The sequence below is a fragment of the Neovison vison genome, chromosome 2 (assembly GCF_020171115.1).
Source record: "Neovison vison isolate M4711 chromosome 2, ASM_NN_V1, whole genome shotgun sequence".
Lineage (NCBI taxonomy): Eukaryota > Metazoa > Chordata > Mammalia > Carnivora > Mustelidae > Neogale > Neogale vison.
The window spans coordinates 198,646,107-198,660,262 of NC_058092.1; the positions used below are offsets into that span (position 1 = coordinate 198,646,107).

A 14,156-nucleotide genomic window follows, 5' to 3' on the forward strand; every position below is an offset into this window, starting at 1 on the left:
CATGCATCTCTCTGCCACTTGCCAGCGTCACCCCCAATGGACTTGCTTCCTTCCACTCAGCTCATATCCACTCAGGCCTCTCTGTTCTAAACACATAACCACGCATATGCACAAATCTGTGCCTCCACTAATGCTTGGAGCAGCCATCCCACTCCCCGCTTTTCTTGGAGTCAGAGATGAGAGTGCTTTCTGTATGCACTGACATCATGACACCCTTGTCCTGCAGTCTGGTTGTTCTTGCTTACTCTGCTGCTCCTGGCTTCTCTCCATGGTCCTGGATGGTGGCTCTGTGACTCAAACTCTGGCACCCATCCAGTCCTAAGGATATTCACCCTCTCTTTGCTGCTTAACTTTCTCTGTGTTGAGTTCCAATCATTTGTGCCCTCAAGAATCTTAACTTCCTTAACCAGCTACGCAGAAGCTCTATAAGTCCCTTCTTCTAGGCTTTTGGGCAAACTGTTGGCCCCACCGTGACCCACCTAGGCTTTGGGCATGTCATGTCTTTCTCAGTTCTGATGTTCAGGACTCTACTCATGGGCTCCCCTGTCTCAGACCCACCATGAAAGTAAGATCCTCTTCACTGAGACCATCAATAATTTGATGTTGCTCATCCTTTCCTCCTTGGTTATGACTGTTTGACTGGCACTGCCACTGGCCCAGGGCAGAGAGTGACACATGACCACAGATCCTTAATGCAGTTCACTGTTTGTAAAGGAACCATACACCTGTTCTATACCATCCTGGGAGTCCTCACAGCCAGTCTGTTCTAAGAAGATGGAAGAATGCACAAACAAAGAGTCAGGACAGGTGAAAGGTAGGGCTTAGGAGTGGAGATGATCTAGTAGCACAGGGTGGCCAATGTCAGAGCAGCTGGGAGTCAGAAAGGGTTTGGGAGCTAGATCTGTGAGTCAGGGTGCACAATGAGGGTAGTCTAGGCCTGCCCAGCCTGCACTCCAGTGGGCTCCTCCCTGTGGTCTCAGGGAACTCATTTGGTCCCTGGCTCTTTCTGTAGTCCTACCCTCTGAGCCTGCCTTGGGGGTCACCATGTCAACACTTACCTGTCTGATGTGAGTTTCATGAGAGTATGGCCCTCTGTGGAGTAGGTGATGAAAGACATCCGCTGGTTTGGGCTGAGGAAGAAGAATGTGTGTGTGAGAAGTCATAGAAAGAGGCTCAAAATGAAGACAATGAGCAGCCAGGGAGGGGGTGCATGACAGTTCCCCTGCTCTCACCCTAATTCTTATCCTTTGGGGCCCATTTCCCAAACCCCAGAAATTCCCATAACTTTAGTAAGGAATTCAGAGACCTGTAAGATATCTGGCCTTTCTGGAAGAGTGTGCCAGAATGGCATCTTGATCCATCCTTACCTCACAACACCCAATAGTGTTTTTCTGTCAGTCTGCTTCTCTCTTTTTCTCTCTTATGTACATGTGTGTGCAGGTGCACACACACACACACACTACACACAAACACACAGAGGCACTCACACAGGCAGCTGCATTTACAAGGAGACAGAGAAACATCTGCACACTCATGTAGGAGGATCTCCCACATGACCTCTCTTCTCTAACATTCTTTGGAACATCATTGTCCTTCCTTTCTTGCCTGTTTTCCCCACTTCCTCCCTCCTCCTTTCAAAGAAATTATTTTCCCTCTTGGCAGCCATTCATCTACATCCCTCCTGGCCTGTATCCCTACATCCCTACATCCCTCCAGGCTTTCCTTCTCCTGGCCATTGTCTTCTGGTATGCTGACTCTCATCCTTGGCTAAATTGGTACCACAGGTCTCTAGCTGAGTTTCCCTACTGCTCTTGGCTCTTGTTTCCACTCATTTTACCCATTTCCGTCAGACTTTTCTTCTTAATACACAACCTTGATCATGTCAAACACTTCAACAAGAACTATCTGTAGCTCCCTTTTGCTCACAACATGAAACCTAGGCCACATGGCATGGCACTATGAGCTATTATGGCCTTGGCTCCAAGCCAACATGCCCAGTCTCATCTCTTAGTCCCCTCTTGAGATAACCCTACTCTGCAGCCAAACAGACCACTCATTTCATAAGAAGTATTCTTGATGGTTCCTGTTGCCCTGTCTTTCCCATCAAAACCTAGTTGATATTGCCACATCTCCTGGGAAGCCATCCTTGAATTAAAATTTTTCCTTTTTCTGTAAGCTTTCATATAAGTCCTTTGCCTTTTTATTTTGGCCCCTGACACCTTTAACCAGGTGTTTAATTACTGTGTTCCTGGTTTTCCTGTTTCCTAATCTGTTAGGTACTCAGGGCATATTACCGTGTCTCCAGTAATATGGCCTGACTGTCAGGCAGGAGCCAAGTAAAGTTGCTGAGGCCCTTGGAATCCCTGTGATCTCTCCTTTCTTGCTTCAGAACTTCACTCTGGGCTCTGTGTTCTTGACTGGAGGGATTCCCATGCCCACTGAGTCTAAAGAGCTCTGTAATATGTCTGGCAGAAGGAAACAACACTCTATTAACACAGAGAAGCCATACTTGTCAAACTTATTGACCAAATCTTCCACCATGTCATAGATGTCCATCCAGTTGTTGTTCACACTGCCCGACCTGAAAATGAAGAAACACGAGTCAGAGAGATGAGTCACATCTGTTGTGTAGGGATAGTTCCTGTCTTCTCTGCCTTCCTGCAGGTCCTTTAGCAAACTCCTCACCTCTACTCTCCTCAACATAACCAAAGCCTGCCTAGTGACCTAGTGGGTCTCCCTTGTAGTGACTTTCATTGGTGTGAGTTGTGGGAAAGTTGTCTAACAGTATCTGTATGCTTGGGCTGAGGAACTTCAAAGGATGAGGGACTTGTGGTAGCAAACCAGGATGTATGGTCATGCTAGGTGGGGTCGCTGGACAAGAAACAAGGGAGGATGCATTGGTTGGTAAAGTCTCCAGTGATTCTGATTTGTTGGCTTTCCTGGTTGCCCATTGTCTCTCAGATGTCTACTCCTCCCCTGCTCCTTGAAGGTGTCTGTGGTTGGGCTGGAGGCAGAGCTCTTGGGCACCACATCCCAACAAAATGCTCCTGGATTTTCCTTTATATCCTTCCTTTGCCTCCTCTAGGCTATATCTAAAACTATCAGCAGGTGGTTTCTAACGAAGTCAGGATTATCATTCATGGAGTATGTATATAATAGACACTTTACAAGCTTGATTTCTAACTCCAGAACAGCCCTATGATATCAGCAGTATTCCCATTTTACAGATGAGACTCACAGGTTATGGCATCTGCCACAATATTAATAGTGAGCATGGATCTGAATGCAGATCTAGCTTTAAAACCCATGCTCTACCCATTACACTAGGCAGATCAAGGTGACTCTGGTTGAGTAAGAAAGTACTAGACTCTGACAACCAACCCACAATGCAGACTTCTTTTTAGAAGCTTCCATGTTAAAGTGCAAGACAACTTCCTTAATTAATGGAAACTCTGTCTACTCTCCTTCTCATTACTTTTCTCTCCTGTTTTTCCTCTGAATGAAGAGGATATTTCAAAGAAGATTTACAGGAATTAAGAATCTTCAACTCACCCACCCTCTCTGGGGAAGTTTCCAGTTTGTGATGATTTTGAAGAAAGGTTTAGACTCCAGAAACCTTTAGATCAACGTGAGTGCTCCTGGGCAGTGGAAAATACTGCAGGGACAATCAGGCCACTAGGAAGGAGGCAATATGGAACAGCAACTATGTGGGCTTCCAGCACATAGAGCTCCAATCCTGTTCTAGTGTCTCACTCTTAAATAAGAATGAAGAGCACCAGCAGACGTTTGAAGACATCTCCATCATCGAAGCTTGAGGCCAAAACACACTAATGATATAACTATGCTGGAAGAATGGAAAGGATGGGGGGAAGTCATGTAGAGAACCTAAGCTGTAAGAAAGACAAATTCTCTCCCTCAGAAGACAATAGTTAGTAAATCTCAAACAGCAACAAACAGCATCAGTACTAGCATAGGATTAGAAACAGCATAATACTAGACAAAAAAAATCTGCAAAATGACAGATAAAAAACAAGACCCAGCTACTTGCTGCCCACCAGAGATTTGTTCAGCTTTAAAGACACATGTATGTTCAATATGAAGGGACTGGAGGTATTCCATGCAAGTAGAACATAAAAAATTATAGTTACACTTATATCAGACAAAATAGACTTTAAAAAAAAAGATTTTATTTGTTTATTTGTCAGAGAGAGAGAAGGAGAGCGAGCACAGGCAGATAGAGTGGAAGGCAGAGTCAGAGGGAGAAGCAGGCTCCCTGCAGAGCAAGGAGCCCGATGTGGGACTCGATTCCAGGACGCTGGGATCATGACCTGAGCCGAAGGCAACTGCTTAACCAACTGAGCCACCCAGGCGTCCCGACAAAATAGACTTTAAGCAAAAAAACAGGAACAGAATCAAAGAAAGCTATCATATAATGATAAAAGAGTAAATACATCAAGATGATACAAAAATCATAAATATATACACACACAACAAGAGCACCTAAATATATTAAGCAATATTAACAGATCTGAAGGAAGGAAAGGTAACAACACAAAAATAGCAACTTTAATACCCTAGGTTCCAGTGATGGATAGATCATCTAGACAGAAAAGCAACAAGAAAGTCTTGGAATTGAACCATACTATGGCCAAGTGGACTTAAAAGACATATATAAAACATTTCAATCAACTGTTGCAGAATACACATCCTTTTCAAGTCCACACAGATTATTCTCCAGGATAGATCCTATGATAGGACACCAAACCAGTCTTAGCAAATTTAAAAAGATTTAAGTCATAGCTGTCTTTTTGAACAACATGGAATAAAAAACAAGAGACAATCTGGAAAACAAACATATATTTATGGAAATTAAACATACTTTTGCATGACCAATGAGTCAAAGAAGATTAGAATGGGAAAAAGAAACAAATAGAAGAAAAAATCCTAATGGAAACTAATGGGAATGGAAACAAATAGGTGGGAGGTTGAGGTACCAGGTGGTGGGTATTATAGAGGGCACGGCTTGCATGGAGCACTGGGTGTGGTGAAAAAATAATGAATAATGTTTTTCTGAAAATAAATAAATTGGAAAAAAAACCCTATAGAATACTGCAGAAGCAGTTCTGAGAGGAAAATGAATAATGAGGAATGCATATATTAAGGAATTAGCAAAATGTCAAATAAAATATTTTACTTTACATGTCAAGGAACTAGAAAAAAAAAAGAACCAATGAATCCCAAAGTTAGGAGAGAACAAAATAAAAAAGGTGCTGAAATAAATAAATTTAATTTAGAAAGAGGAGATATTGCAACTGATACTACAGAAATACTTAGAATCATAAGAAACTAGTCAGAGTAATTATACATCCACGAATTAGAAAACCTACAGCAAATGGATAAATTCCTAGAGACATACAATGTGCCAAAACTGAAACAAAAAGAAGCATAACTTTTGTAGCAACATGGACGGGACTGGAAGAGATTCTGCTGAGTGAAATTTAAGTCAAGCAGAGAGAGTCAATTATCATATGGTTTCACTTATTTGTGGAGCATAACAAATAGCATGGAGGACATGGGGAGTTAGAGAGGAGAAGGGAGTTGGGGGAAATTGGAAGGGGAGGTGAACCATGAGAGACTATGGACTCTGAAAAACAATCTGAGGGTTTTGAAGGGGCGGGGGCTGGGAGGTCGGGGTACCAGGTGGTGGGTATTATAGAGGGCACGGATTGCATGGAGCACTGGGTGTGGTGAAAAAATAATGAATACTGTTATGCTGAAAATAAAAAATAAATTTAAAAAATCTGAATAGACCTATAGACCTGAATAGACCTAGTAAAGAGATTGAATCAGTAATTATAAATTTCCTAGAAGAGAAAAGCCTGGGACCAGAAGGTTTCGTAGGTTGATATGAACAAACATTTAATGAAGAGTTAACACCAATCTCTCCCAAACACTTCAAAAAAATTGAAGAACACCTCCAGACTCATTCTATGAGATCTGCATTATCCCAAAATCAAAGCCATACTAATATTTCAAGTACAGATGAATAACCCATATGAATATGGACGCAAAAAACCTCAACAAAAGAATCTAGCAAACTGAATTTAACAACATATTAAAAGATTTATATTCCATGACCAAGTAGGATGTATTTCCACAATGGAAACATGGTTCAATGCAAAAATCAAACAATGTAATTAACAGAATAGAATATGATAGGCTTAATAGATCAAAAAAACAAATTCCATGATCATTCCAATTTATGAGGAAAAGCATTTGAAAAAATCCACATATGTCACAAAAATGCTCTGTTTAGGAATGAGAGAAAAGTTCTATGAGAAACATAATAAGAGCCATATATGAAAAACCCATGGCTGACATATCAGTGGTGAAAGACTAAAAGCTTTTCCTAAGATCAAAAGTAATACAAAAATGCCCAGTTCCATCATTTCATTTCAATAGAATATTGGAAGTTCTAGCTGGATCAATTAGTCAAGGACAAGAAATAAAGGCATCCATATTGAAAGGGAAGGTGTAAAATTGTCTCTGTTCTTGGACAATATGATCTTACATGTAGAAAACCCCATAGATTCCATACACACAAAAACTGTTCGACTAATAAAAGAAATAAGCAAAGTTACAGGATACAGAATTAACATTAAAAAATCAGTTACATTTTGATATGCACTAACAATGAACATTCCAAAAAAGGAAATTAAGAAAACAAATCCATTTATAATATTATCAAACAGAACAAAATACTTGTGAATAAAATTAACCAAAGAGGCAGAAGACTAGTACATTGAAAACTATAATACATGGCTAAAAGAAATTTAAAGACTCAAATCATTGGAGAGACCTTACATATTCAATGGAAGACTTAGTATCTTAAAGCTGGCAATAGTAGCCAAGGGCATCTATGGGCTTAGTGCAATCTTTCTCAAAATCTCAACATTTTTTTTTTATTTTGGCAGAAACTGAACAATTCATTCTAAAATTCATATGGAATCTTAAGAGACCTCAGATATCTAAAAAACATCTTGGGGTAAGTGGGTGGTTTGGTTGGTTAAATACCTAGCTCTTGGTTTCAGTTCAGGTCATGATCTCAGGATTATGGGATCAAGCCCTACAGACTCTTCCCTTAGCAGGGGGTCTGTCTGAGATTCTATTCCTCTGCCCAACCCCCTGCTTAAGCTTGTGTGCACCCGTGTACATGCTCTCTCTCTCTCATTCTCAAATAAATAAATCTTTTTTCCCCCAAATAAATAAACAAATCTTAAAAAAAGTTCTTGAATAAAAACAAAGTTTGTGGACTCACATTTTCTGGTTTCAAAATTTATTACAAAGCTACAATAATCATTGTCTGAGAAATTTCCACTCCATTTTCCAGTGTGGCTGTACCAGTTTGCATTCCCACCAACAGTGTAAGTGGGTTCCCCTTTCTCCATATCCTTACCAAAACCTGTTGTTTACTGTGTTGTTAATTTTAGCCATTCTGACCGGAGAGAGTTGATACCCCTTATACTTTTGATTTATATTACCCTGATGATGAATGATGTTGAGCATCTTTTCATGGGCCCCTGGCCATCTGGATGTCTTCTTTGGAAAGAAGTCTATTCATGCTATTTTGCCTAATTTCTAAACTGGATGGCTTGTTTTTTAAGTGTTCATTTGATAAGCTCTTTATCTGTTTTGGATCTTACCCTTTACTAGAGAGGTCATTTGCAAATATCTTCACCTATCCCAAAGGTTGCCTTTTAGTTTAGTTGATTATTTCCTTCAATGTTCAGAAGGTTTTCCTCGTGATGAAGCCCAGATACTTTATTTTAAATCTATTTCCCTTACCTCAGGAGACATACTTATTAAGACTTTTGTACACTGGGTATGGTGCATAAACAATGAATCTTGGAACACTGAAAAAATAAAATAAAATAAAATAAAATAATAAGATTTTCGTATAACTAAAGTCAAAGAAGTTACTGCCTGTGTAATCCTCTAAGATTTAAGGAAACTACCCTATGCCTCAGCAATTGCACCTCTAGGTACTTACCCAGTGGACACAAAAATACAGACTCAAGGGTCACATGCACCCCAATGTTTATAGCAGGTTTATCAACAATAGCCAAACTATAGGCTGAGCTCAACTGTCCACCCATTGAGGAAAGGATAAAAGAGTTGGGACATATATAGACATGTATATATAGTTGTGACATATGGAGTGAGAGTGCTCCAATGCTAATGAAATGCTAATGAAATAAGTCAGTCAGAAAAAGAAAATAACATATGACTTCACACAGATGTGGAACTTAGGAAACAGAACAAGTTAACAGGGAACAGAGAGAGAAGCAAACCATGAGACACTCAACAATACAGAACAAACAGGGTAGATGGAGGGAGCTAGGTTGGGGGTGGTCTAAATAGGTGATGGGTGGGCACTTGTTGCGATGAGTATGGGTTGTTATAAGTAAGCAAAGAAACACTAAATTCGACTCCTGAAGTGACTATTCCACTAAATGTTAATTAATTAGAATTTAAATAAAAATCAAAATAAACAACAACAAGAATCTCAGAGCTACAATAATCAAAATAGTGTAATACTGGCATAAAGACAGACATATAGACTAATGCAATAGAATAACGAGCATTGAAATAAACCCTCATATGTATGTTCAATTGATTTTTTAACAAGGATATCAAGAACATTCAATGTGGCAAGGACACTATTTTCAAAAAATAGTGCTGGGAAAACTGGATGTCTACATGTAATAATGTAGTTGGGCTCTTACCTTATGTCATATATAAAGATTAACTTAAATGAATAAAAAACTTAAATGTAAGAACTAAAAGGATTAAACTTTTATTTTCTTTTATTTTTATCTAAAATTTATAATTTAATTTACATCTATTCAATGTACTTGTTCCTAACAGTTTTGTTGAGATTACCCATAAAAACTTTATGAGACATGGGGAGGATCAATGAAATAGGCAATGGGAATTAAGGGGTCCACTTGTTCTGATGTGCACAGGTGATGGATGGAAGTGATGGGTCACTATAATGTGCACATGAAACTAATAGAACGTGGTGTGTTAACTAACTGAAATTAAAATAAAAATTAAAAAAACCCTGATGAAACATAAAAGTTCATTATTCTCCCAAGTTATTTTTTTAAAACATTTTGGAACAGAGATCATATCTACTTATTTTAGTAAACCAAGACACATGAAAGTTTTAATTTTAATGCTTATAACTAAAGCCATGTCTATTTTACTTAAACCAGTAACTAAGTATTTGCCTAGATCATATGAATTTGAAATATATTTAGGTTAGTTTCTATCTTTCTTACAGTTTTAGAATACCCAATCCCTATAAGTACTGTCTCCAAACCAAGGAAATAGAGCTCATTACAAATTAGTTTGGACAATATCCATCCAGAGAGAAAAATATCTCACACTGATAACATATATTTGTGGACACACAGATCATGCTCATGGATCAGAAGAATAAACATTGTTAAAATGTCTATGCTGCCCAGAACAATCTATACTTTCAATGCCATCCAGATCAAAATACCATTGGCATTTTTCAAAGAGTTGGAACAAACAATCCTAAAATTTGCATGCAACCAGAAAAGACCATGAATCACCAAGGAAATGTTGAAAAATAAAAACAAAGCTGGGGGCATCACGTTGCCTGATTTCAAGCTATATTACAAAGCTGTGATCACCAAGACAGCATTGTTCTGGCACAGAAAGAGACACATAGACTAGTGGAACAGAATAGAGAGCCCACATGTGGACCCTCAACTCTAGGTCAGATAATCTTTGACAAATCAGGAAAAAATATCCAATGGAAAAAAGACAGTCTCTTCAATAAATGGTGCTGAGAAAATTGGACAGCTATATACAGAAGAATGAAAACCAACTATTCCCTTACACCATACACAAAGATAAACTCAAAATGGATGAAAGACCTCAATGTGAGACAGGAATCCATCAAACCCTAGAGGGGAACATAGGCAGTAGTCTCTTCAACATTGGCCACAGCTTCTTTCAAGACATGTCTCCAAAGGCAAGGGAAACAAAAGTGAAAATGAGCTTTCTTGAATTCATCAAGATAAAAAGTTTCTGCACAGGAAAGGAAACAATCAATAAAAAAAAGGCAACCCATGGAATGGGAGAAGATATTTGCAAATGACACTACAGACAAAGAGCTGATATCCAAGATATCAAAGAACTTCTCAAAGTCAGCCCCCAAAAAACAAACAATCAAGTTAAAAAAATGGGCAGAAAACATGAACAGACACTTCTCCAAAGAAGACATACAAACAGCTAATAGGCACATGAGAAAATGTTCACCATCATTAGCCATCACGGAAATTCAAATCAAAACCACATTGAGGAGGGAGGAGCAAGATGGCAGAAGAGTAGACCTAAATTTCATCTGGTCCCAGGAATTCAGTTGGATAGTTACCAAACCATTCTCAACACATCCAATTGAACAGGAGATGGAAGAGAAGAATAGCAACAATTCTAAGAACATAAAAGTGACCACTTTCTAGAAGGTAGGACATGTGGATAAGTGAATCTGAGGCAACATACAGGAAGAGAGACTGCAGGGGGCTGGGGCTGGCTCCCAGCAAGCAGTAGAGTAGTGGAGTACAAAATGGGAACTTTTAGAAGTCTGCTCCACAGAGGGAGGTCGCTCCAGAGGTTGAGCAGGGGTGGAACCCTCATGGGGACAGTGTGGTCTCAGGACCCCTGGGGTCACAGAAAGACCAGGGGTGTCTGAATGTGGCAGAGTTCCCAGGTATCAGAGTGGGGAAGCCAGCCGCAGAGATGGAGCTGAGGATGGGCTCTCAGTTCAAGGTTACCTTATATCATGGGACTATGACTTTTTGAGCAGGGACCTCACAAGCAGCAGATCTGGGAAGGGCCCCTCCTTCCTCTACCAGGGGGAGTGGCATGGGAGTGTGCTGCAGGAATCTGCTGGGTTTGGAGACTCCAAATGGGCTGTGTGCCAGAGAAGAAATGCTCAGTCACAGGCCAGGTCAACTCAGATTGTGGCCAGAGACCAGGGAGATGGGACAGATTGAGTGCTTTTCTCTGAGGGCACACTGAAGAGTGGCGCCTCAATCTCTCAGCTCCTACAGGGCCTGGCCAGAGACTGGGAGGCCACCATCTTTATTCTTGCCCTCTAAAGCTGTACAGAAATAATTCAGGGAACAAAAGCTACTGAGAGTGAACCCAAGCAGACTGTTCAGTTGGGCATCTGGCAAGGCAAAGACATTTGAAAATCACTGCAACAGGCCCTTCCCCCAGAAGATCAACAAGAACATTCATCCAAGACCAAGTTCATCAATCAATGAGAACTGTAAAACACTGGTGCTAGGGGAATACAGCACATAGAATTTGTGTCTTTTTACCCATGATTCTTTAGTCTTTCAAAGTTAAATTTTTAAAAATTTTGCTACTTTTTTCTTTTTCTTTTTAAAAAAATGTTTCCTCTTTCCTATTTTAACATATTCTATCTTATCAATACCTTTGTAAAAATCTTTTTTAATTTTCATTTTTATAGTCATATTCTATCCCTTCATTGTATTTAACCTCATTTTTTGTATACATGTAAGTTTTTCTTTCTTTAAAATTTTGGATACAGTTTCTTCTAACAGAACGAAATATGCCCTAGATCTACTGTATGGCTTTGTTTTAGTCTCCAGCCTGATCAAATTATCTCCTTTTTTTTCTTCCCTTTTTTTCAACCAACTTCCTATCTTATCAATTCCTTTTATGGAACCTTTTAAAATTTTTCACATTTACAGTCATAGTCCATCCCTTCATCATGTTTACTCTTCTTTTTGTATATATATGTTATTCTTTCTTCAAAATTTTGGGAGGCAGTTTCTTCTAACAGACCAAAATACACCCAAAATCAAGTGTGTGGCTTTGTTCTATATTAGGTTAATAGAACAAAGCCACATACTTGTATATATACATGTACACATGTATATATATATACATATATGTATATATATATATATATATATATATATATATATATATAGTTTTTTTCTCATTTTTTTCTCTCCTGCCCCCCTTTCCAGTTTCAGGTTTCTTCCAATTTGGTTACTGTATGTTTTCTGGAGTCATTGTTAGCCTTTTAGTATTTTGTTCTTTCATTCATCTATTATCTGAAAAAAATGACAAGGCAGAAGAGCTCACTTCAAAAAAAAAAAACAAGAGACAGTACTGATGGACAGGGACTTAATCTATGCAGACATTAGTAAGATTTCAGAACTAGAGTTCAGAATGATGATTATCAAGACATTATCTGGGTTAGAAAAAAGCATAGAAGAGGTCTTTTATCCATTTTGAGTTGATCTTTGTGTACGGTGTAAGAGAATGTTCGAGTTTCATTCTTCTACATATAGCTGTCCAATTTTCCCATCACCATTTATTGAAGAGACTGTCTTTTTTCCACTGTATATTTTTTCCCGTTTTGTCAAAGATTATTTGACCACAGAGTTGAGGGTCCATGTCTGGGCTCTCTACTCTGCTCCACTGGTCTATGTGTCTGTTTTTATGCCAGTACCATGCTGTCTTGGTGATCATAGCTTTGTAGTAAAGCTTGAAATCAGGTAACATGATGCCCCCAGCTTTTTTTTTTCAACATTTCCTTAGCAATTTGGGGTCTCTTCTGATTCCATACAAATTTTAGGATTATTTGCTCCAGCTCTTTGAAAAATACCTGTGGAATTTTGATTGGAATGGCATTAAAAGTACAGGTTGCTCTAGGCAGTATAGACATTTTAATAATGTTTATTCTTCCAATCCAAGAGCATGGAATGGTCTTCCATCTTTTTGTGTCTACTTCGATTCCTGTCAGGAGTGTTCTGTAGTTCCTTGAGTACAGATCCTTTACCTCTTTGGTTAGGTTTATTCCCAGGTATCTTATGGTTCTTGGTGCTATAGTAAATGGAATGGATTCTCTAAATTCCCTTTCTGTATTTTCATTGTTAGTGTATAAGAAAGCACCTGATTTCTGTACATTGACTTTGTATCCAGGATCCTAGAGGAGAACATAGGCAGTATCCTCTTTGATATCAGCCACAGCAACTTCTTTCAAGATATGTCTCCAAAGGAAAGGAAACAAAAGCGAAAATGAACTTTGGGACTTCATCAAGATCAAAAGCTTCTGCACAGCAAAGGAAACAGTCAACAAAACAAAGAGGCAACCCACGGAATGGGAGAAGATATTTGCAAATGACAGTACAGACAAAAGGTTGATATTCAGGATCTATAAAGAACTCCTCAAACTCAACACACACAAAACAGATAATCATGTCAAAAAATGGGCAGTAGACATGAACAGTCACTTCTCCAATGAAGACATACAAATGGCTATCAGACACATGAAAAGATGTTCATAATCACTAGCCATCAGGGAGATTCAAATTAAAACCACATTGAGATATCCTCTTACACCAGTTAAAATGGCCAAAATTAGCAAGACAGGATACAATGTGTGTTGGAGAGGATGTGGAGAAAGGGGAACCCTCTCACACTGTTGGTGGGAATGCAAGTTAGTGCAGTCACTTTGGGGAACAGTGTGGAGATTCCTCAAGAAATTAAAAATAGAGATTGTCTATGACCCTGCAAGTGCACTCCTGGGTATTTACCCCAAAGATACAGATGTAGTGAAAAGAAGGGTCATCTGTACCCCAATGTTTATAACAGCAATGACCATTGTCGCCAAACTGTGGAAAGAACCAAGATGCCCTTCAACGGATGAATGGATAAGGAAGATGTGGTCCATCTACACTATGGAGCATTATGCCTCCATCAGAAAGGATGAATACCCAACTTTTGTAGCAACATGGATGGGACTGGAAGAGATTCTGCTGAGTGAAATAAGTCAAGTAGAGAGAGTCAACTATCATATGGCTTCACTTATTTATGGAGCATAACAAATAACATGGAGGACAAGGGGAGATGGAGAGGAGAAGGGAGTTGGGGGAAATTGGAAGGGGAGCTGAACCACGAGAGACTATGGACTCTGAAAAACAATCTGAGGGTTTTGAAGGGGCAGGGGGTGGGAGGTTGGGTGAGCCTGGTGGTGGTGGGTATTATGGAGGGCATGTATTGCATGGAGCACTGGG

The 14,156-nt window shown here is 39.3% G+C and overlaps 1 protein-coding gene across 1 annotated transcript in view; it reads right to left on the bottom strand.

Moving 5' to 3' along the window:
- Positions 1-14,156, bottom strand: part of ANTXRL (ANTXR like) — a 62,693-nt gene that overhangs the window by 28,470 nt on the left and 20,067 nt on the right. Inside the window, exons 2-3 of the mRNA XM_044236828.1 lie at positions 2,510-2,581; positions 1,059-1,130 (exon numbers count right to left, since the gene is read on the bottom strand). Of these exons, the coding sequence (XP_044092763.1) occupies positions 1,059-1,130; positions 2,510-2,581 (144 nt within the window). The remainder of the gene's footprint in view (positions 1-1,058; positions 1,131-2,509; positions 2,582-14,156) is intronic.